Raw genomic sequence first — 21,538 nt, forward strand, 5'->3', positions numbered from 1 at the left:
TACAATTTAGAATTGAAAAATCAATCGATTTTTTATAGAAACCAAATCGAAAATTTCCAATAAAAATAAATTCAAAGCTAAAAAAAATAACTGGGCCGGATAAAATATCTAATCGACCCGAGACAATTGAGCCTAAACTTTTGGGCTAACTCGAACATAAAAATTTTACGTTTCAAGCGGATCCAATTTGAAGATGTTTTTCTTGAGATTTAGGTGATAGAAAATTAGAAATTAAGCGAAGTTAAAATAAATCATAAATTATAATAATTATTTTATTTTATTAATACTCGCTAATATATTATGAAAATTTCAAGTTATGATGATCAACAAAAAAGATAAGCAATCGAATCAAATATTAAATATCTGGCATAATATAACTACTTTTTTTTACTATTAACTTTAAGATTTTGTATGTGTAATGTAAATATTGGGTATATATGTGATTGCCGATAAATTTGGCACTTTCCATAATTACTTTAATGCCTTAATTTTGAAAACATTAAATATGTTTCCATAACTTATGTATAGAGTTAGAATTGGAATTCACATGTCAAAAATGTAGATCAGATTGGATTGTCACCTTGGTAAATCACTATATCACTATGACACTTATTATCAAGCAAATACATGAACTTTCAATATTTTCTAATTTCTTCCTCTAAACTTTTTTTTTCCTACTTTAAATACATGAACTATAATGATTATTTTCATTTAATGTTTTATTTTGTTATTGACCATGATTATGAAGAATTTGCACATACATTTAATTTTGATTATACGACTTTTAAAATTTAAATGGCGTTTTAAAAAAAGTTATGAATTATTATTTATAAAAGTTCTTTTCCATATATATTTTAATAAATATAAATTAATGTCTTTAATTTAAAAAGTATTGATTGGACATAAAATGTTTTAGAAAAAATCTATCTATAGGGGAAAAATAAAAAAAATTCCAAAAGTTTGTGTATTTCCAGACAAATTATCTTTCTATATTCAAACGATATCGTTTTATCGCTCACTGTTTATTTCTAGTTGACATTTTTGACGAACACGTCAACTTCAATGTAAAGAAAATTTATTTCTTAGAGATAGCTTCCGTTAAGGTTGAAGATTCGAATAAATGAAATAAAAGTTCATTTAGGCTAATTTCTTTTAATACTACTAGCATTGCTCCTTTTCCAATTTGCATTTATATTGTAGGATTTATTAATTGACGAGGTAAATGCGTAACCGAAAGACTTTTGCTTTTCATAATTGTTGCCAATAAACGAATAAAATTGTAAACTTTTTCCAGTTTTTTATGGAAATTAAATGAAATTGAAATGAAATTTGGAGTCCGGTGTACATATATGCAAAGCGAGTACACTGATAGTCTGCAACTGCGAGGAAGAAGAGAAGGGGGGAGAGACTGTCCTTTTAAGCTTGTCGAACAAGTCGAATCCTCTCTCAGTCTCTCTCATTTTCCCCCACACTGATTTCGTTCCGTCGCGCGATCGCCTGCCCTAGGTGATTTCTCTCTTCATTTCCGCGGTTTGCTTTCGGAATTCTCCACATTTTTCTGCTTTAATTGTTGCAATTTCCGTCCGATTGTTGGCCTGCATTTGCCTATTTTCAATCTGCAACTATACAATTGCTGTATAGTCTGTGCCATCGTGTAATGTAACTGACTGGCCTGTGCTTAGTAAGTACGCCATGGAAAATGCAGATTATTTCTTCGCCTACCCTAGGGCGCTAGTTTATCGGATGTTCTTTAAGTTGAATAACTTCAATGATTGTATATCGTGATGTTCTTTTCAGCATCTGCGTGTTTTCTGTGTGAGGTGTTGATGCTATGTAATTTTACTTTGTTTTGTCTTTGTCATTCTATGTTTATCACGGAGGAGCATGGTGTAGTCTTATTTCCTTTCCATGTCATGCGAATGCTTCGATTTTTTAGTGCCTATGGAAGTTTACAATATATGCAGAATTGGAACTATGATTTTTTTTGTTGTAAGCATTATTCTGTGATGTTGATGTATTATCAGTTATTATGCATAATGCCTCATGTTTTGCAATGTTTTTTCATCACAAGCATTTTTTCTTGGTCATATCTTGGAGATGAATGGGTAAATGCTAAGCAAATTGTCAGCCCCTATGTATTTCATACCATAATATTTAACTGTCTTTCTTGGTGTTAAGTAATATCCTCATGTTTTTTGCATCTTCTGGAAAGTTATGCTTACTCCCTCTTATTGATTGTTGTGGTCATTTTGAATTCAGACATGAGCTCAAGGAAAGGGGTTGGGTATCCTTCTGGCACAGATCCATCTGTCAAGGGTAAAAGCATTGATCAATTATCCAGTGGTGTTTCGGATTTGAATGTAAATCCTACAGAAGACGATGGATGGGTAGAATACGGAAAGAAATCAAAGAACAAGAACAAGAACACTGTTCCGAAGCAGTGGGCTCCTCATCATTCCACCCCAAAGGCATGGGGTCAAGCTGATACCTTGCAAAAACTTGGTATGCGAAATGGTGGAGGGATTGGACAGGGCTCCGGTCAACAACAATATGGTGGCAGAGGGCATACTAAGCAACCTAACCACAACCATAATGACTATGTTGCAGCTCCTACAGGAATCCCCCCTCCTCTAAAAAATGGATGGGGACGGAACGCTGGTGCGGCTCACAATCAAAATGTGCAAGCAGCTAATAATCAGGTCTTTCAGAGTAATGAAGTTGTTGACGACGATGATGATGATGATGAGTCAGATGGCATGGATGACTCAGATGATGAGCTTATGAGCGATGACTTTGATTCAGATGAAAGCCAGAAAAGCCATGAGACTAGAAAGAAGAATAAGTGGTTTAAGGAGCTTTTTCATTGTCTGGATAATTTAACTGTTGAGCAGATTAATGAGCCTGAAAGACAGTGGCATTGCCCAGCATGCCAAGGAGGTCCCGGAGCTATAGACTGGTATCGTGGCTTGCAACCCCTGATTACACACGCTAAAACTAAAAGATCCAAAAGGGTGAAGCTCCACAGAGAGCTTGCTCTAATCCTAGATGAGGAACTTAAAAGAAGGGGAACATCAGCAGTGCCAGCTGGTGAGATATTTGGCAAATGGAAAGGTCTGGAGGAAAGAGCTGATAAAGAAATAGTCTGGCCTCCCATGGTGGTAATTTTGAATACCAAGCATGACAAAGATGACAATGACAAAGTATGAAATTCTTGTGGAAGTTTGTATTTCATTAGTATTTTTGCAAATTTATTTAATTGATGGTACACTAAATCCTTATCTATTGCAAACTTCATTTTACAGTGGATTGGCATGGGTAATCAAGAGTTGCTTGATTATTTCAGTGACTATTCTGCAGTAAAGGCACGTCATTCTTATGGACCACATGGGCATCGTGGCATCAGTATATTGATTTTTGAGGCCTCCGCAGTGGGATATGCAGAGGCCGAACGCTTGAGCAAGCATTTCGAAGCCAATTCCCGAGATAGGAATGCATGGCATAGAAATAAGGTTCCGTTCTACCCTGGTGGCCAGCGTCAACTTTATGGGTACATGGCAGAAAAACCCGACATGGAGAGCTTTAATCAACATTCTCAAGGTGTTCTATCTTTTTGTGTGGGTAGATTGTGATGTGCTTGAAATGTTTTTCTTTCATGCCACTCTTGCTGACATGATTTGTTTGTTACTTTCTCATTGGTTATGATCGATAATTAATAATCTTAAATGCTTAGGTAAATCCAAATTGAAGTATGAGTTGCGATCTTATCAAGAGATGGTCGTGAAGCAGATGAAGCAGATGAGTGATGACAATCAGCAGCTCATGTGGTTTAAGAACAAAGTGGTCAATGAACAGAGGAGCAAGAAAGCCCTTGAGGAGTCTTTTGGAGTACTGAGTGAAAAGTTGCGAAAGACTATGGTAGAGAATCAAGTAGTGAAGCTGAGGACCCAGAAGCATCATGAACAAAACAGAGAAGAGGTATGTTCAAAGTTTGATAAATGCCGCAAGGCAGGATAACTGAACAGTTGTGTCTAGTGGAAATTTTAATCTCTCTGGATTAAGAAATTTAATAAAGTAATCAGTTTTTCTCTTGAGTGAAACTGTTTATCGACACCTGACCTACTTCAGTTGGTGTTTCTATAATCTACATAAATGAAGTCACTGAAGCAAGAACGGTCAGTAATACAATCACCTCTGATGGATTTCTTAAGTATCAGAAGAATTATACAAAGTATATATTCTTGATAAATTTATTGAAGTCTATTTAATAATATTGTTTGATCCGTATGACCATTAAATACAAATATTGCTTTGGGGAGCTACATTTTACCTTAGGTTACACCCAATTGATTGTTCTTTAGTTTACAGCTCTTAATTAACTTGTGGTAAGATGAGAAAGTTTATCGCGATAATTGTGTAACTTCCTATGAAAAATCCATCTTTTGCCTCCAAATGGCAGGTAGAAAGTGGGACTTGAAAAGGGGGAGAAACATTCTTTTAGTGATTTCGTACTGAGGAAATTTCTTGTTCCAAACATTTACATCCAGTTTTATTTCCTGTGGTCCTAGTCAAATTGTTCAAGTCTAAAATTTTCTGGGCATTAACATTTTACCCACACAGATAGATTGTATCTATAAGGTTGAATCGAGTTGGAAGTTGTTCTATTTTATATAGAAGTAACCTTTGGGTGCTGTCGAGCTTCATTTTTGCCTAGAACAAAGTAACATCAGTTGAGCTTCATTTTCTTAACCCTGTGTGTTTTTATTTATTAACTTATATGATATCTTAATTCTTAAGTTTGCTATAGTTGCTTGCACACGCACTTATTTTACTTTGTTCTGAACTTAGATGGACAGTCAGGAGCAATTTTACAAAGAACAGATCCAGCAGCTGTATGATGCTCGAAATGAGAAAGAGGAAAATTTTGAGAAAATACAGCAACACGAACGTGAAAAAGTAACTCAGTCTGAGGCTGGTGTTGCTTCTGCTGAAGAAAGGGCACGCAGGTAAATATTGTGCATTCTGAGTTGTCTGCCTTAAGAATTTATTTTTTCTTGTCCAATAACTTCAGTTTGTTTATATCAATTAAACTGCTGTTTAATTCACCTCATGAGTATTTGTGTTACTTTACATTGTACTATTTCTTGTCTTTGATTGTTTTAGCACATGCTCAAGTTCCACATTAGTTTATTGATATAACCATTCAAGAAAACATTTGACGAATCTTGATAATTTGCTTTTAGGCGTGAAGAAAATTCCAGATTGATTCAGCTGCAGGACAAAGGGTTAGATGAGTACATCAGCAAGAGGGACAAGCTGGTGAAAGCCCATGAAGAGCGAATATTGGAACTGAAGCGCAAGCTCTGGGCTGAAGAGATGGCGCTGGAGAAGAAGTTTGATGAGGAGTTCAATAAGCTCATCGCGGAATACTCCCCAGCTGAATCCAAGTAGTATGATTGAGAGACATGTGGGACGGCAGTGAAGAAGTTGTCTTGCCTGTGCATTGAACACACAATTTCAATTTCTTCTGTGTTTGCTTACTTTGGCCTGAACAATTTTGGTGAACCGTTCCTTGCCTCGTATGATTTGCAGTTATTAGGGATAGGCTGCCAAATTGTAGCAGTCGTATTTCTGTGCTTGATGTCGTAACCGATGCATAAGAACTTTAGGATTATCTTTTACTGAACCTCTCTTATGTTTCTCGTCCAATTATGCTCATTCAGATCATTCAAGCCTCGTTCCGAAGTTATATTTTACCTTTTTCAACATTTAAGGTTTTCATTACGTTGTTGATCAATTTTGTTTTTCTTAAACTCTCTTTTATCGGTCTCAACATACATATGATATTTACTCTGTTAAATTTACATGATTCACACAGACAATAGTCTACTAGAAAGCCTCTTACATTATAGTGCATAAAACAAAAAGCTTCTGAGTAGACTGTTTTCATTATATTTACCAGTTATATCCGGAGCTAGATCGAGTAACACTACTATTCAACCATCGGTCACAGCTGCAGACGGATGTATCCAAGGTTGGACTTGGTAAGCGAGCGAACGATGGGCAAAACAACTTAGTGGCCAACGACACTTGTTTGGCTGCCTATGGTCGAATGGCAGCGAACAATCTTTACCCTAGAGTTGTTTGAGTCATCCCACTGCTACTTCTATCCTCTAATTGAAGAAGCCTCTCAATCTCATCCAACTCAATCTTGTATTGCCCATCTCTGTATTCCAAATTCCGAATGAGTTTAACCTGCAAATCAAAATGCTTTCAACTTTCAAAGACGAGAACTCAAGAAAAGCATCACTCTTCCAAGGGGCACTCTATACACTAATCATCAGTTTACCAAAAAGTATATATCACCTACTAGAATCACATGAATGATTATCAGCGATGGAAGAATAATACCGTAATATGGAACTAAACCGCTACCTGTTTCTGGAACAAGTCAAATTCATCCGAGCTCAGCAGGCCATCACTATTTGAATCAAGCAGCTGCATCATCTCACGGGCATCTTCCCCTTCAGCCCCAAGCTCTTCCATGACCTCCATAAGTTCCTCGACACTGATCTTACCATCTCCATTCTTGTCTAGAAGATGGAATACTCGATCTCTGCTATCATCGAGACCCTTTTGGGTTGAGGAAGGCAAGTCTCTAAGACGCAGTGCTGCTAGTTCAGCCGCAGCCATCATAATCGCCTTAAGTCGCTTTGCCTGAAAATCAGTAGTAGCAGAAGATTTTAGTTTAACACATCTAGCTATGCATATAACAACCTAGGATAATAGTGATCATCGAATCACACTAAATTTCAAACTGATTAAAACAAGAGGATGCTATATTACAGTATCTTTAGTAGATTGCTCTTACCTCTTCTGGATTGGTAAGGCCACCTTTATATAAAGCATGGGATGCAGTTCCACCGGCTGCCAACATGTCCATCTCAGCTGTTCGTATCTGTATTTCCATCAGTGGCCTATTCCTACCATTGTCACTGATATCAACAGCCATGTGTAAACTCTTGTATCCATTAAACTTAGGCCGTGCGATATAATCCTTGAACCTGCTAGGAATTTCTTTCCATAGGGACCGGATGATATCACGTACTCTATAGCAAGCCTTTTCTCCAATCTCCGATGAATTAACTCCAGATAATGGAGTAACAATCACTCTCAATCCTAAGATGTCATTCACTTGCTCAGGCTTACGCCCATCTCTCAGAAGTTTCTTCATAGTACTATAACGACTCTTGAAACGACCTTCAACAGAGACGTGCTGTACCATTTCAGCTAAACACTGGTCAGATGTGAGGGAGTTGCGTAGCTGGTCCTCGTACATCTCCAGCAGAGGCTTGCTTCCAGTCTCGTGGCTCCTCAACCACGTGTCAACATAAAGGTACGAATAAGGAAACATGTATCTGAACGAAAGATCCTCCAGCTCCATGGACAAACTAGTGATTCCAACAGCATGAGCCAACGGGGCGTATATCTTCATAACTTCCACAGAAACCATCTGCTGCTTGTATCGCGGGAGATGATCAAGGTGCCTCATCATGTCAAGCTTCAGAACCAAGTCCAGTATGATGGCCCTGACGTCGTAGAATGTGAGGCAGAATTTCCTCAACGCGAACGCACTCTCGTCGTCCAACGCCTCCACCTTGGAGGAAACGTTGTTCAAGCGCATGCTCTCGTGGAGAAGATGAGCAGTGCCCGTGCCAACGCGCTCCCTCACTTCACTCATCGATATCATACCTCCCTCGATTACTTGTCTCAAAATCGCAGCACAAATAGCCTCAGCATCCATCTGCAGCCAAGTGATCCTATTAAAACATTATCCCCAAATTTTCAATTGTAATCGTGGAAGCTCAATTGAACATTAGCAAGTGTTGAATTGTGAAATTAGACAAATTTTGAATGACGAGAAATGATAATTGGGGGATGAATTGACCTGGAGATGGGCGAGAAAGAGGGCGAGGGAGAGAGCCCTAGAGAGGGGGTCGCGGCCGTCGGGGAGAAGGGGGAGGGAGTGGAGAAGGGGGAGGGAGAGCTTGAGGGTTTTGAAGAGGAGGCGGGAGGAGCTGGTGGAGAGGACGCTCATCCTCTCGGTAAGGTCATTGAAGGCTCCAACAAGCTCCACCACCATCTTGCCGCCGGGTTGCTCTAGTGCTTTCACCCTTACACTTTGCTTCCTCCTTTTTAGACCACACCAAATTGAGGGGAACTCAATTGGGAGACTCACAATGCTCTTAGGTCTCGGATACAGAAGCGGAGTGGATGCAGCTGCGGCAGGAGGGCCGATCACGCCTACCTCCACACCCATTACTCTCTTTCTCTCTCGAGTGTTGTGTTGGTTGATTCTTGATTGGGATTTGGGATTTGGGATGCAGAGAAAGACGGGAGTGTGTGTTGATTGGTTCATACAAATTCAACAGAAAATCATATTGCCACGTAATTTAATGATTTTACTTTATAATACTTGATCAATTGCTAACTTATCATTTAATTGCTAATTATAATTAATTTAAGGCCACATGATTTTAAAAAACGTGTGGTCTACAATTTGCCATGTGTAATTTTCGTTTTTATTAATTAAATCAGAAAAAATTAAAAAAAAAACCCAAATTAGGGTTTTGAATGAAAATGTCAATATAATGTTTCGAAAATATCAACACAATGCTTTGAGAATATCAACACAAATTTAGGATTGACATTATATATGCTTTATATTGACATATTATCTTAGCTGTATTGACATTAGCCTGTGTACGAAAAATACGAAAATTCTAGATTTTTTTTTTCAAATTTTGACGTCGGAACATATGCATGTAGTATATCGTTGGAATCCTTATAAAATTATCTTTAATTTGATATATGTTATATGAATTTAAAGTTTTGGGATTTCTTTTAAAAGTTAGTTATAACTAACTTGACATTAATACCCCTATTGATTTTTATTGGAATTAATCATATAGCCTTATTGACGTTTTTTGTTGATCGTATTGATATTTTGTGGTTAATGATCTAGGTCTTTAATTTGAATATCTAATGGCTATTATTGAGTTGTAGTTAGCAATTAAGCATTGAGTTAGCAATATAACACTCCTCATAGTACTACTATATAAAATGTACTAGTACAATTTAATAATTTAATTTAACATATTAAGAAATACTAATTGAAGACCATATTCGCGCATCATCTAAATTCTCAGTTACTGTTCGATCTAAGGCAGCTTGTTAAGTTTTGAAAAGCATAATAATGTTATCTGGTTGCCGATAATATTTTGTCGATAGCTTTGAAAGACCAAATGACTCAGCTCAAAAGTAATTGTGGGTAATAGTCTTAAATTTCGAGAGGTAAATGAAACCTAAAAACTATTCATAATAAAAAGTATTCTAAATTGTAATGATGTATAAATTTTCTCGTTATGACACGAAAAGTCGACGTGAACACGTATGAAATTATTGTCAAGCGTAATTATGTTCGTGTTCTAATCATATCGACTCGATAGGTGCATCATAAATTAGATTTGTTTCGGGTGAAATATTTATAATCTATTAATAATCAAAACATAGTACTATAATTATTCTCTCTTCGTCCGATTTTAGGACCCCCAATCACTTATTTGCACTTATTTTATAAAAGTAATAAATAAATAGTTAAATTGAAAAAATGGTAAAGTAAGATAAAAAAAAATAATAGTAATGTTAGAAGAGTAACTGCTTTTGTTCCTAATTTTTTCATTTTTAGTACTAGTACTTTAGAGCATACAATGGAGGCTAGCGGATAGGCTAGCTGATCGCGGGCGCTAGCCGACCGCTGACCGATCCACTAGCCTCCATTGCGGCAATTTAGGCTAGCCGATCGGCGAGCTCTAGCCGATTTGTGGGCGCTAGCCGACCGCTGGCCGATCCCGCTAGCCGCCATAATAGGCTCAATTCGGCTAGCCGGTTGCATTTTTTTTAATGTATTTTTTATGCATTTTTTTTATTTATTGCATTTTTTAATATATTTTTTTATGCATTTTTAATGTATTTTTTTTATGATTTTTTTTAATTATGTAATTTTTTTATTATGTACTTTTTTTTAATTTATATAAAATTATTGCGTTTTTATTGCATTTTTTTAATGTATTTTTTTATTAAATTAGTGAGGAGTAGAGTGCGGCGGGGGCTCGTGTGTGGAAGCTCGGTTTTTTTTTATTATGTACTTTTTTTATCTATGTACCTTTTTTTTATTTAAATGAAATGAATGGATTTTCCCGTATATGTCTCGTAAATTTAATTCCGTAATTTATAAATTTAATTCTGTAAATGTAGTTGTTTTGAATTATTTTTATTGCGCTTAGCCTTAGGCTAACCTATTTGCTTAAAATGATGATGTGACAGGTAGAATTTTAGTACTAATGACGTGGCAGGGAGAGAGAATGGCTAGCCTATGGCTAGTCTGTGGCTGATCTAAAGTTATTGTGGATGCTCTCATAAGACCTAGGGTTACAGTTGTTATTTTCTGACTTTCCTTGCCTTCATAGCTACTACCACCACAACCACAAAGTTCTCACATGTATGGTCAAATCTCCTTCGTTACACATCATTTAAAAAATTTCATAAATTTGCCTTCTAAACTTACATTTTTAAATCTCACTAAAACAACTTAAATTAAGGAAGTAAAACTACGATTCAAACACCGGCAGTCTAGCCTGAAGATTCATTTCATGATTAGTTGTTATATTAAACCAGAAGAACACCTTTTTCCATAATTGTGGCATACTATTACGTAGTTTATACATATGATTAAAAAATATCATCGATGGGACATATAATTTGCATAATGTGTATAAGTTGAGTTTATTTAACGGTGTCAACAAATATAAAAAGCAATACAAGAATAAGATAATAATGCAAATGAAATGTTTTATCATTCAAACATATTGATAATAGTGCAACATACACGGCCAAATGATACAAAAAACAGAAAAACATGGATTTATTAGCAAAAGAAACACCAAAATGATAAGGCGACGATCAATTTTCAAAGCCTCGAAGAAGCAAGTGGATGATGAACAACGATGTGGTTGTAGGCATCAAGCGTGAGAAAATCATCCAACGTCGGCGCCGTGCACTGCCTCGCAAAAATCTTACACGCCTCTCTATACATCCCTTTGTTGAATCTCTCCTTCCCAACCTCCCTCTCAATCCTCTCCATCTCCTCCTCCACCACCCTCCCGAAGAGCTCCGCCGTCACCCTCACCCCGAGCCCGTCCCCGTCCAGCTCCACCCCGTACTTGAGCCACTGCCAGTTCTGCACCCGGCTTATCTCCGCCGTCGCCGCGTCCTCCATCAGGTTGTACAGCGGCACCGACCCTGTCCCCGTCAGCCACGCCGCCACGTACTGGATCCCCACCCTCGTGTTCAGGCGGAGGCCCTCCATGCTGCGGACCCCGCGCGGGGTCTGCAGCAGGTCCTCCGCCTGCACCCCAGCCGCGTCCTCCCGCTTCGCGGACTGGATCTGGTTGGGCCCGCCGCCCATGTGGGCGTCGAACACCTCCGCGATCGCGGGGATCAGGCCGGGGTGGGCCGCCCACGTCCCATCGTGGCCGGCCAGGACTTCCCTGAGCTTGTCCTTGCGGACGAGCTCCAGGGCCGCCTCATTGGCCTTGGGGTCGTCCCGGATGGGGATCTGGGCGGCCATGCCGCCCATGGCATGGACGCCGCGGCGGTGGCACGTGCGGATCAGGAGGTCGGAGTAGCTCCGCATGAAGTGCTGGCCCATGCCGACGAGGACGCGATCAGGGAGGAGGCGGTCCGGGTGGGCCTGGAATGTCTTGACATAGCTGAAGATGTAGTCCCACCGGCCGCAGTTGAGCCCCACCGAGTGGTCCCGAAGCTCGTACAGAATCTCGTCCATCTGGAAGACCGCCGGCAGAGTCTCGATCAGCACCGTCGCTCTGATGCTCCCGTTTTCTATTCCCGCCATTTTCTCCGCCGCCGTGAACACATTGTTCCATATCCTAGCCTCCCTGCAATATACCACAATCACAATGACAGTTTAGACTTTGGTACAATATATATTTAGATTTCAATTATTACTAGATCAATTTCTCGTGCTTTTACAATTATATATTCATTCCGAAATTATAGAGTAAAATATTTAATTTTACATCATCAGACGTAAATACACATCGGCGACCCACTCTAATACCAAGATTGAAACACGGGTTTTGATCATAAAAGCAAGATGGACTTGTATGAATCAACACATACCTAGAATGCTCCATTTTGGGGAGGTAGAAGAAGGGGCCGAATCCGTGGCCTTGATTGCGGCGGAAGGCGGACCAGTTATGAAAAAAGTAGAGGCCGAAGTCGACCAAGCAGGCGGCGGCAGGGCGGCCGTCGATCAAGACGTGAGCCTCGGGCAGATGCCAGCCTCTAGGCCGCACAAAGAGCTTCGCCGTCTGCTCATTCAGCTTGTACACTCTGTTCCTCGCCTTATCATGGTAGCTAATCGTGCCCCTCACCGCATCTCTCAAATTGATGTGCCCTCGCATCAAATTCTCCCAATTCGGCGCCAACGCGTCCTCAAAATCAGCCTGTCACATCAAAATTTCTAATTAAACCGATCAGGAGTGTGAATTTGAATCTGAATTTGAATTTGACAAACCATGAAAACTTTGGCGCCGGAGTTGAGCGCGTTGATGACCATCTTCCTCTCGACGGGGCCGGTGATCTCGACGCGGCGATCGGCGATTGCTGGAGGCGGAGGGGCGCAGAGCCAGTCGGCGTCGCGGAGGGGCTTGGTGGCGGGGTCGAAGGCGGGGAGCGCGCCGCGGTTGTAGCGGAGCTTGGCGTCGTTGCGGCAGTCCATTGCGTAGGTGATGTGGCTGGCGAATTGGCGCTGCAGAGAGGCGACGAATTGGAGGGCGTCTCTGGTGAGAATGGCGGCGAATTCGGCGTCGTATCGGCCTCGGATGTCGACGCCCTCGGGGCAGTCGTAGCCGCCGACTGGGGTTTTCCTCATTGGAGGGACTTGAACCAGATTTTCAAAACCAACCATGTTTGTTGTTTGTTTGATGTTTTGTTTTCTATTTTTGTATGGGGAAAGGTGGTATATAAATGGAAGGGGGGGAAGCGGTGAAGGGATAGGATTGAAGTTGAATTGCGTATTGGGATAAAATAGAAAAATGAGGTTGGAGTGATGTTGTCAGCAGGGGAATAGAATGGGATAAGTGTTATGGGCATTGGCTTGATTATCGTGCCACCTTGGGAAATGCAGTTTTGATCACTTTGTCTTATTGCAATCACGATCTTATTAAACCACTCCCTCACGATTAATTACTGTAGATATCATTTTGCTGTTATTTGGACATGCATCAAATTTTACATTTAGATAACGAAAATTTAGTCATAGAGAGGGAGAAGTCGACTCCTCCTCACCCCCTCGTCGCCCACTGCCTATTGCAATGCAATGACTGTCACTCTTTATGTTCAAAATACTTTAAATACTCTAATTAGTATACTTTTATGATGACAAAATCATGGAAAATTTGTCAAATAGAGATCAAATTCTGGACTGTTACATATTTTTTAAATTTTGAAAAATAAATTATAAATGATGAACTAAATTGTTGCAATTATCTCATTATTTTCCTTTTCGGTGACTAAAGCATATGGACAAAATCTGTTTCAAACTTAAGTATACGTTACAGTGTACTAGCAACTACTACCACATTACCGTCAACAGAAAATTGAAGGATAAGATCATTGCAAAATTTTCATTTTTTATGATTTATTTTTCAGGTTTTGAAAAGTGTGGAACTTAACATAATTTTACAATCTTTCATGATTATTTAGCCATTTTCACTAAATTAAAGTAAAAACAGATAGAGGGAAAAAAATTTAAAATTAAAGTAAAAAGAAATAAATGGAAATATTAATTATCATAAGATAAATCTTATAAGAGCATCTCCAAGGAGGGAAGGTATACAGAGAAGAAGGGAAATATATCCTTCCAAAAAGTAACAAACTCTAAAGCGAAAAAGTATATAAAAAAAAAAATTATTTTCTAAAATAAAAAAAAAATAGCACAACATGCATTTTTAAACAAAAAAGTATAATACATTCTCAATTACCTTTTCCCATTGTAGAATGATTTTTCACGAAAATAAGGTAAATATGGTAGTTTAAGACTTTACCTCTCCATTGAAATGCTTTTAAGTAATCCTGTTCATTAATTTGCAAAATATATGCCGATTACGCAACAATCTTATTAGTATTAACTCTGAAAAGAAAAAAAGAGTGGATTAAAGATTTGAGTCATTTTGCATGCTTAAGAACATCTCTAATGGAACTCTAAAATTCAGAATAGAGTTGTAATGATATTACAAAATCCATTTAACATTTATATTAAAATAGATTTAAATTTAGTGTAAATGATGAAGATGCTCTAAGCTCATTGTAGCTCAAAAGGAGTAACACATCGCATATACTAGTGTATAGGAAGGAATTATATTCAGCTTCCATATGCATACCCATCAAAATATATGAGATTTACTACATAGTTTATGCATATGGGCACGGCCAAAATACAGTATATATTCTATATAGCTACAAAAATTGATATCTCAACCTCACCTCAAAACTAATCCTCAAACATTCCTTCATCCGACAGCCTCGGAGATTCAGTGCCATTGACATGAGGCTGGCTAGACGCAGCGCCGACACTCGTAGAACTCAGAATGCTGTAATCGAAGTCCTCATCATCGCTGTCGTCATCATCTTCCTCTCCGGGGTCCCTGTCCGACTCTTCTGCTTCATACTCCTCAGGCTTGAGCCCGAGTTTCTCCCTCTGCTGCTGCTGCTTGACAGCATCCTCATACGACATTTCGTACCAAACCGTTCCTTTGCCAACTATCGATTTGTTGTGAGTGTCCGTCATGCGCTCTTGCTTGCTCTTCTCAGAGTTCTTTGGCTCCCCCCAGTAGTCGTAACGATACAACGCGCTATCAGGGTCGTATTGGTCTTTTCCGAAGAAACTCGGGTCGACGTACCTGCCTGGCTCTTCCAACGGAAGCCCCAGAGCTCGACGGCTGCAAGTTACAAAACAGAAAAATCAAGTTTGAAAACAAACAAAATCTCCAATTCCAGAAATCTCAATCCTCTGAAATTCTCAACCAAATATGGAAACAAAACGTACCAGCTTATATCTCGGAGGAGAGTTTCTCTTTCTTCGAATGATCTTCGCCAATGGATAAGATCGTATTCATCCATTTCCTCGTTGCGCCTCAGCTTAGTAATCTTATACGTCTCTCCACGTTCTTCGGCTTCTTTCCTTAGTTTGTTATGCAGCTGAAACAAGGCAGAAATTAACGAACTTTTTCTCCGCACTGAGAGATAATCATCCAAGATGAGAATCTTTCGATTAAATGAACTGTCTTCGGACAAACTGAGATGCAAGCAGACCGGGTTGGACAGTCTACCATTTACGGAAGCAATTGCATGTGAAGAATACTAAAACAATAGGGTACATGTGAATTACAGCCGAAGCATCAAAATGTACTAATGCTGCAAAAGAATACAGATTAGCAAACAAACCTGACGCTCAGCTTGTGCAGCTTCCAAATCAAGTTCATTTACGTTTACTTTCTGCAAGTGAGCATGAGAAAATCTCACATAAATAAATTCAAGGCATGAAGAGATAACAAGGGAAAGAAAAAAAAGATTACCAATGTCATTCTGGGAACGGTCGTGTTCTTGTATTTAGCTCTTCCATACTCTACGCAGTTTTCATCATCAATTTCTTCTTCGTCGGTCAATTCTGATAAGCGTTTGCCTTTATATTTATTAGGATTTGCATCCACATCATCCAATATCATTTGTTCAGCGTTATGTATCTGCCATAGCTGCATTCAACACAGAATATCTTAGATGCAGATTCAAGGAACTCAAGCATGATGAATGTCGATCAGAAAAGGGCTGGGTTATAGTAAAACCCTGATTTTCCGTAAAAACTACAAACTTGTTGCACATAACATATAAAGTAACTGCACTTGCATATAAATTAACTGAACCCACATGATTCTGAAACCAGGACCACAAATTCATTAGAGTTCAGTGCATTAATTATAGGTTCGTTGCTGTTACTTTAATCAACAGGCAGCATATATTGAGCTTTGGTCACCCTTTTTGTACTAAACATGCACTTTTACACATGACCAATTAAAGATCAAATATTTTTTGTAATAATGAATGGGAGTGCTTTAAGCTGGATCAAGCTTTAGAATACCTTATCGACGTATGGGTGGTTTGATAATAAAGGTTCCTCTTCCCACTTAATTCCAGGATCTTTTCTAGGAATTGGAGGTCTTCCACAATCACGCTGTATAAAAAAAGACAAACAAATTGCTAAACATTAAGTTTAAGAAAGCTTGACGATCATGATATAGGAGAGTTACTGGAGCAGCAATGGATAAGAATAGAATTACTCACACGTAATTCATCTGGAATCTCAGCGTCATCTCGGTGAAATATAGGGGGGAAGTCAAATTTATTGAAACTGCAACAACCATGTCAACTGATATATATCAATGAGCTGTTAAGTAAATTGCATACATGGCATTGGCAATTTATTCAAAAATGATACATAGATCCACAAAAGAGGAAACAGACTTTAGTTGAGAAGGATAATAATGACTCTGAAACTATAAGTTGGTATATAGGAAGCTCACATTAGGTGATCTATATTCGGATTGACAAACCGCATCTCTATAGGAAATCGAAAGCGATAAGGATCTCGTTTAGCCTGCACCAAGGAAATTATATCAGATTGTTCAACATGCATGATCTCCGGTGGGTAAACAGCTTAACAATAACATTAATGCCCGTAGTGAGATAAAGTTTTCAGCAATAATAACCCACAACAGGCATCTTAACATCTTATTCGAGTTTGTGAAGTGTGCTACATTTTTTTGGTACACAAAGATATCCTAACATACAATGTCAATATTATGGAAAGTAGGAGTTGCACCTATAGAATAAATAGTATTAACAGAACAAGTCTGTGTATCAGTACTATAATAAACAATCTCAAAACGATACGAACTACAGTAACATCACTGATTATACAAAAGCATATGGGGCATTATCTGCAACACCAAAAAGTGATGTGTTCAATAATGTTTCTCACACTTACTACTTAAGGTTTTATATCAAATAAAATTATCCTTATGTTTTTTAACACCCAACTATGTTAAAACGAGTACAAATTAAAGAGCCTAAAGCGGGCTACAGTGCTATTATATGTAAGAAAAGTTGAGGTCAACTTACTGTAATCTCAACAAGGACGAGCATCCCAACTTTAATGTGATGTCGAATCCAGTACCAATCATTACGCTTTATAGGAACCCACCTGAATGGTCAATTCAATGTAAAGGCTGGTGTTGAAAATTCGAACTCAGAGTAGGAAAAGTCACAGATGCATGTAATGTAGTTATGCATTTACAAGTTGAAGGAGTTCCATTTGGGTTGAGGTAAGCCAAAATAACCTCCTCAATATAGGTACCAGTTTATCCTAGAAGTAGTAGTTAACAAATTCCACATCCGATACTACCTGGAAAAGATGATTAACCATATGGATGTGAAACCTAACCATGATGATATATTAATGTTAACTACCTAGGAATTAATGTTAAAGAATCTAAAAACCATAACATAGGAAAGGTATCAATGACAACTCTGCAAATGAGTTGCACATAAACCACAGAAATATGAATTACTACCTCCGTCCCACTCAAGATGTCCATATTCTTGAGTGGCAAGGGATTTAAGGAGGAGTTGTTAGGTAGAGTAAGTAGAGAGAAAAAAGTGGTTGAATATTTTAATGAGAAGAGAGGAGAGAGAAATTTATTTCCAAATATAAAAAGTGGACATCTTGAATGGGACAAACTAAAAAGGAAAGGTGGACATCTTGAATGGGACGGAGGTAGTATCTATTAGGTGAAAATAAGATCCCCCATTGCATCTTGATGAATAATGAAATTAAAATGATTTAGTATTCAAGAATATGAGCAATATACAGCTCCTATGGAAATCCTAATACTGATAAAACTAAAATGTAGCAATGAATGTCCTATGGAGACAAAAATTGACGGAGCACTAAAGACTGGTGGCTGTATATCCACATAAATAATAATCAAACCCTTTTTAATTGTATAAACACTCATGTTATACCACAGACTACAAAGTGGAAGCTCTATTCTTTTAAAGGGCTGTGACCAGCATGGTATATCGTCAAACCTTTTTAGGGTAAGACATGTAGTATTTATGTTTATTAGGGATAAAGAAATATGTGATGTTTTACATCAATTGGACCTAAAGGAGAGGGCAAGCTACTCATTTCTTTAAGAACCTCAAGGTAAAGGTTAAACTGAACACAATGTACATGCAAGAACTGGTCAAATATAAGAAACAAACATTATGTACAGAAGCAATAGTCCATACCCATCGTGAACACCTCCAATGTCAACAAATGCTCCTTGATAAAGATGTACTGCAGTTACTGTACCTGAGCATATCTTTGGAAAAGAAGGAAAAGAAGGAAAATAATTACAAACAAATTCTACTTGAATGCATATTTACTTTTCATTAATATATTTACCACAATATACATACTCTGACTGCATAAGTTAACATCAGAAAGCTAATTTGATAACTAGCCAAATATTATGAACACAATTTTCCTTTCATTAGAAAAGATATTTCCATAGCTCATATAACGGAGATGTCAGCTGCAATTTTATAAAAAGCTTACTCAACAGGTAACACAAAGAATAAATTAAAAACCATAAAAAAGGACATATAAAGATAAAATCTAGATTAATTTGCTATAACAAAATCCAATAAAAAGCTACAAAAGGATACTTAGAAACTTCAGTTAAATGGTAAAAAAACACGCTTAGGAAACCAAGAAAACATGAAAATATGAAAATGAAACAGCTGTGTTCAAACATACTCCCTCCGTCCTTTAAAAAGGCAACTTTTAAAATGGCACGGGTTTTAATGGATAATGAGATAGAAAGAAAAAAGTGATTGAAGTATTGTTAGTGGGTAATGAGTCTCACCGCATTAGAGAGACAAAATTTTCCTAAAATAGAAAGTACATAATTTTAAGTGACGGACCAAAATGGAAATAGTTGCTATTTTTAAAGGACGGAGGTAGTAATATACAAAGCAATTCACCAAATATGAAATGAAATGACACATGAGTTTATATTTTCATTTGTTTTTAATAAGGAAAGATAAACAAACTATTGGAAATATTCAAGAAGAGAAAACTTGAACGGAAATTGAATTATATACGTAGAAATCATGGAAATAAAGAAATTAAAGAGCTGTGAGTGTTTACTTACCATTCCTGGGTAATAGAACGGAAGCTCATACTGCAGGACCGTGAATGTCACAAAAAAAGGAAATAATTAGTTCATTCATAATCATTCAAACTGACCCCATGACAGTGCACTAAGTAAACTAATACTATGAGGATGGAAGATATCTGTAATATTATAGGGTATGAATAAAAAGACCAGCATTGAAATTACCATTTCCTCATTGTAATCCTTTCCCCTTTTCCTTCTGCCAGGATAATAATCTTGATCAACCTGCAACGTGACATACTTATTTGAGACCTTCCTCAGTAGCATTATCAGAAAAATTTCTTTCCTACACAATGCGCACACACATACATTACATACAAATAACAAAGTAGAAACATGTTTGCCCTTTTGCTTTTTAGATCTGACTTAGTCAATGCATATGGGTGAACCTGTCACTCAAGATCATGAGTTCAAATCCCACTAAGGTCTTCTAGGTTGAGCCAGTTGTGCAAGGCTTACCTACTGTGAGTTCCCTCTGCAGTGCAGTTTATAAACTACTTACATAGGACTAAGAGCGGGTTTTTCCTAAGCACGAGCAGCATCCACGGTCTGCTCCTCATCCCCAACAGGAAAAGTTCAAGGACAAGCATGTTCTTTTCTATTAGTGTGCACCAACTACTAATTAGCAAGATTCAATCTTTCATCGACATAATGAATTCAAATCAAGAACAATGTCTTTACGCAACTAATGATCAACACACGTATCTTCATTATTGACTTTAAACATGTATACACACTTTAGAATTGAATAATTAAAGAATCACCAACTCATTAAAGAAACAGTATACCTAAGAAACTAATTCAGATTTCAGGCTTTCCACAGAACTGCAAGAAAAAGCAATAAAGCAACAAAGTAGATAATCAAATCCAAAATAAACCTCATAGGCTTCCTCCTCCAACCGATCCCTGTTCGCCTCCACCCACTCATTGTACTGCTTCAGGAACATATTATACCTCTCCAAACACATATCCTCCATCTCCGTCCCTTTCTCCAACCGCTCCTCCACCTTCTCCGGATCCACTCTCAAAGCCGAATAGATCTTATGAGCACCTCGAATAAACTCCAACTCCTCTCTGTCGACCTCCCACCCCCTAGGAGGCCAGTCCCTGGGAGGAACCAATCCCAGCACCAAAGGCCCACTCCACAACGGCTCGAGCGGCTCGGGAATCTCACCCTTAATCTCGAACTGCTTCGCGAAAAACTCATCCTCCGTGAGGCCCATTTCAGCAGCCTTCTGCTTCCTGTACTTGGGAGTGAGCATTTTGAAAGCCTCGATGGCTTCAGGGGACTGAAGAGGCACCTCCTCGCCTTCATTGAGGGATTTGCGAGCGAAATCGGCTTCAGGGGTGAGAATTTCTTCCCAGGGAGCCCAGCCCCTTTCGACCCAGTTCCTTCTCCGAGCTTCCTCTTCGGACTCCTTCTCCTTTGGGCCGAAGGAGGCGAGGAATGCGTCGTCGTCGCCAACGGGATACTCGTCGGAGGAGTAGGAGCGGAGGAGATGGGGCTTCAATTTGATGGATTTGTGGGGTTTAAGGAAGGGTTTTGGTGGGATTGGAAGGAAGGTGGTGAAGGAAGAGAGGGTTTGGAGTTGGAAAGATTGCATTTTTGGGATTGGGGTTTTGGGGGAGTGGATAAAGTTAGTTTTGTTAGTTACGAAATGGGGTTTGGATTTCGGCTAATAATTATACTTAATCTGCTGGGCGCTCAATACGAGCGCCAGCGTGAGCGCCTCCTCTCTTCAATTCTCACTTCTTCTTCTTTTTTCAATTCTCAATTTCACCAATTCCTTCATTTTTTTCCTTTCTATTTTTCATTCTTCAATTCCCTCTTTCATTCTGCATCTGTCTGTTTGTTGCTCGATTCTTATTTTTTTCTCAATTATGCTTCTTTCAATTGCCATTCAACAATAACTTGGAATGCTTACGCTGATTGTCAGATTTGTTCTCAAATTTTGACCCTCCAATTTTTTAAAACCATTAGCCCCAAATCTGAAATTTTGAGACTTTGTCTTCTGATTCATCCAAATTTGATATTTTTAAAATTTTAGGAGAAAAAAATTACAAGCTAAGAGATTTTTGGATGCTGAGAAAAAAAAGGTTGTGGAATTTCAATTTCT

General features: G+C 38.4%; 4 protein-coding genes across 4 annotated transcripts; 1 reads left to right on the forward strand and 3 right to left on the reverse strand.

Annotated features, from left to right (window-relative positions):
- The first annotated feature begins 1,355 nt into the window (after window positions 1–1,355).
- On the forward strand, window positions 1,356–5,724 carry LOC125212819 (protein SUPPRESSOR OF GENE SILENCING 3). Its single transcript, XM_048113082.2, has 6 exons — window positions 1,356–1,506; window positions 2,260–3,200; window positions 3,303–3,597; window positions 3,731–3,975; window positions 4,846–5,003; window positions 5,241–5,724. Exons 2-6 carry the CDS (start codon window positions 2,262–2,264, stop codon window positions 5,446–5,448), a joined length of 1,845 nt encoding a protein of 614 aa, XP_047969039.1. The 5' UTR covers window positions 1,356–1,506; window positions 2,260–2,261; the 3' UTR covers window positions 5,449–5,724.
- Window positions 5,725–5,815: 91 nt separating this feature from the next.
- CRSH (Ca2+-activated RelA/spot-like protein) lies at window positions 5,816–8,399 on the reverse strand. Its single transcript, XM_048113083.2, has 4 exons — window positions 7,946–8,399; window positions 6,869–7,801; window positions 6,433–6,714; window positions 5,816–6,252 (listed from the first exon to the last, which is right to left on the reverse strand). Exons 1-4 carry the CDS (start codon window positions 8,315–8,317, stop codon window positions 6,127–6,129), a joined length of 1,713 nt encoding a protein of 570 aa, XP_047969040.1. The 5' UTR covers window positions 8,318–8,399; the 3' UTR covers window positions 5,816–6,126.
- A 2,492-nt stretch (window positions 8,400–10,891) lies between these two features.
- Window positions 10,892–13,088, reverse strand: LOC125215338 (malate synthase-like). The gene is made up of 3 exons (XM_048116725.2): window positions 12,656–13,088; window positions 12,259–12,584; window positions 10,892–12,014 (listed from the first exon to the last, which is right to left on the reverse strand). Exons 1-3 carry the CDS (start codon window positions 13,046–13,048, stop codon window positions 11,027–11,029), a joined length of 1,707 nt encoding a protein of 568 aa, XP_047972682.1. The 5' UTR covers window positions 13,049–13,088; the 3' UTR covers window positions 10,892–11,026.
- A 1,389-nt stretch (window positions 13,089–14,477) lies between these two features.
- On the reverse strand, window positions 14,478–21,242 carry PDE312 (Nucleic acid-binding, OB-fold-like protein). Its single transcript, XM_048115894.2, has 12 exons — window positions 20,300–21,242; window positions 19,587–19,646; window positions 19,398–19,427; window positions 18,490–18,563; window positions 17,317–17,398; window positions 16,719–16,792; window positions 16,480–16,546; window positions 16,277–16,369; window positions 15,717–15,893; window positions 15,586–15,636; window positions 15,188–15,339; window positions 14,478–15,080 (listed from the first exon to the last, which is right to left on the reverse strand). Exons 1-12 carry the CDS (start codon window positions 21,023–21,025, stop codon window positions 14,633–14,635), a joined length of 2,034 nt encoding a protein of 677 aa, XP_047971851.2. The 5' UTR covers window positions 21,026–21,242; the 3' UTR covers window positions 14,478–14,632.
- Window positions 21,243–21,538: the final 296 nt, after the last annotated feature.

The sequence above is a fragment of the Salvia hispanica genome, chromosome 3 (assembly GCF_029641045.1).
Source record: "Salvia hispanica isolate PSC_SH4W2 chromosome 3, Shi_PSC_v1, whole genome shotgun sequence".
NCBI classification, from domain to species: domain Eukaryota; kingdom Viridiplantae; phylum Streptophyta; class Magnoliopsida; order Lamiales; family Lamiaceae; genus Salvia; species Salvia hispanica.

Bases quoted from the DNA above. Each gene is read 5' to 3' on its own strand.
- LOC125212819 (XM_048113082.2), top strand. From the start codon at position 2,262: ATGAGCTCAAGGAAAGGGGTTGGGTATCCTTCTGGCACAGATCCATCT. The intron at 3,201-3,302 runs GTATGAAATTCT...TTCATTTTACAG, and splicing joins ACAAAGATGACAATGACAAA to TGGATTGGCATGGGTAATCA. The intron at 3,598-3,730 runs GTGTTCTATCTT...TTAAATGCTTAG, and splicing joins CTTTAATCAACATTCTCAAG to GTAAATCCAAATTGAAGTAT.
- CRSH (XM_048113083.2), bottom strand. From the start codon at position 8,317: ATGGGTGTGGAGGTAGGCGTGATCGGCCCTCCTGCCGCAGCTGCATCC. The intron at 7,802-7,945 runs GTCAATTCATCC...ACTTGGCTGCAG, and splicing joins TCTTTCTCGCCCATCTCCAG to ATGGATGCTGAGGCTATTTG. The intron at 6,253-6,432 runs GTAGCGGTTTAG...TTTGATTTGCAG, and splicing joins TTGACTTGTTCCAGAAACAG to GTTAAACTCATTCGGAATTT.
- LOC125215338 (XM_048116725.2), bottom strand. From the start codon at position 13,048: ATGGTTGGTTTTGAAAATCTGGTTCAAGTCCCTCCAATGAGGAAAACC. The intron at 12,585-12,655 runs GTTTGTCAAATT...TTGATGTGACAG, and splicing joins CCGGCGCCAAAGTTTTCATG to GCTGATTTTGAGGACGCGTT. The intron at 12,015-12,258 runs GTATGTGTTGAT...GGTATATTGCAG, and splicing joins CCCAAAATGGAGCATTCTAG to GGAGGCTAGGATATGGAACA.
- PDE312 (XM_048115894.2), bottom strand. From the start codon at position 21,025: ATGCAATCTTTCCAACTCCAAACCCTCTCTTCCTTCACCACCTTCCTT. The intron at 17,399-18,489 runs GTATGGACTATT...TTGACCATTCAG, and splicing joins ATTGGAGGTGTTCACGATGG to GTGGGTTCCTATAAAGCGTA. The intron at 16,547-16,718 runs GTGAGCTTCCTA...TGGTTGTTGCAG, and splicing joins CCGAATATAGATCACCTAAT to TTTCAATAAATTTGACTTCC.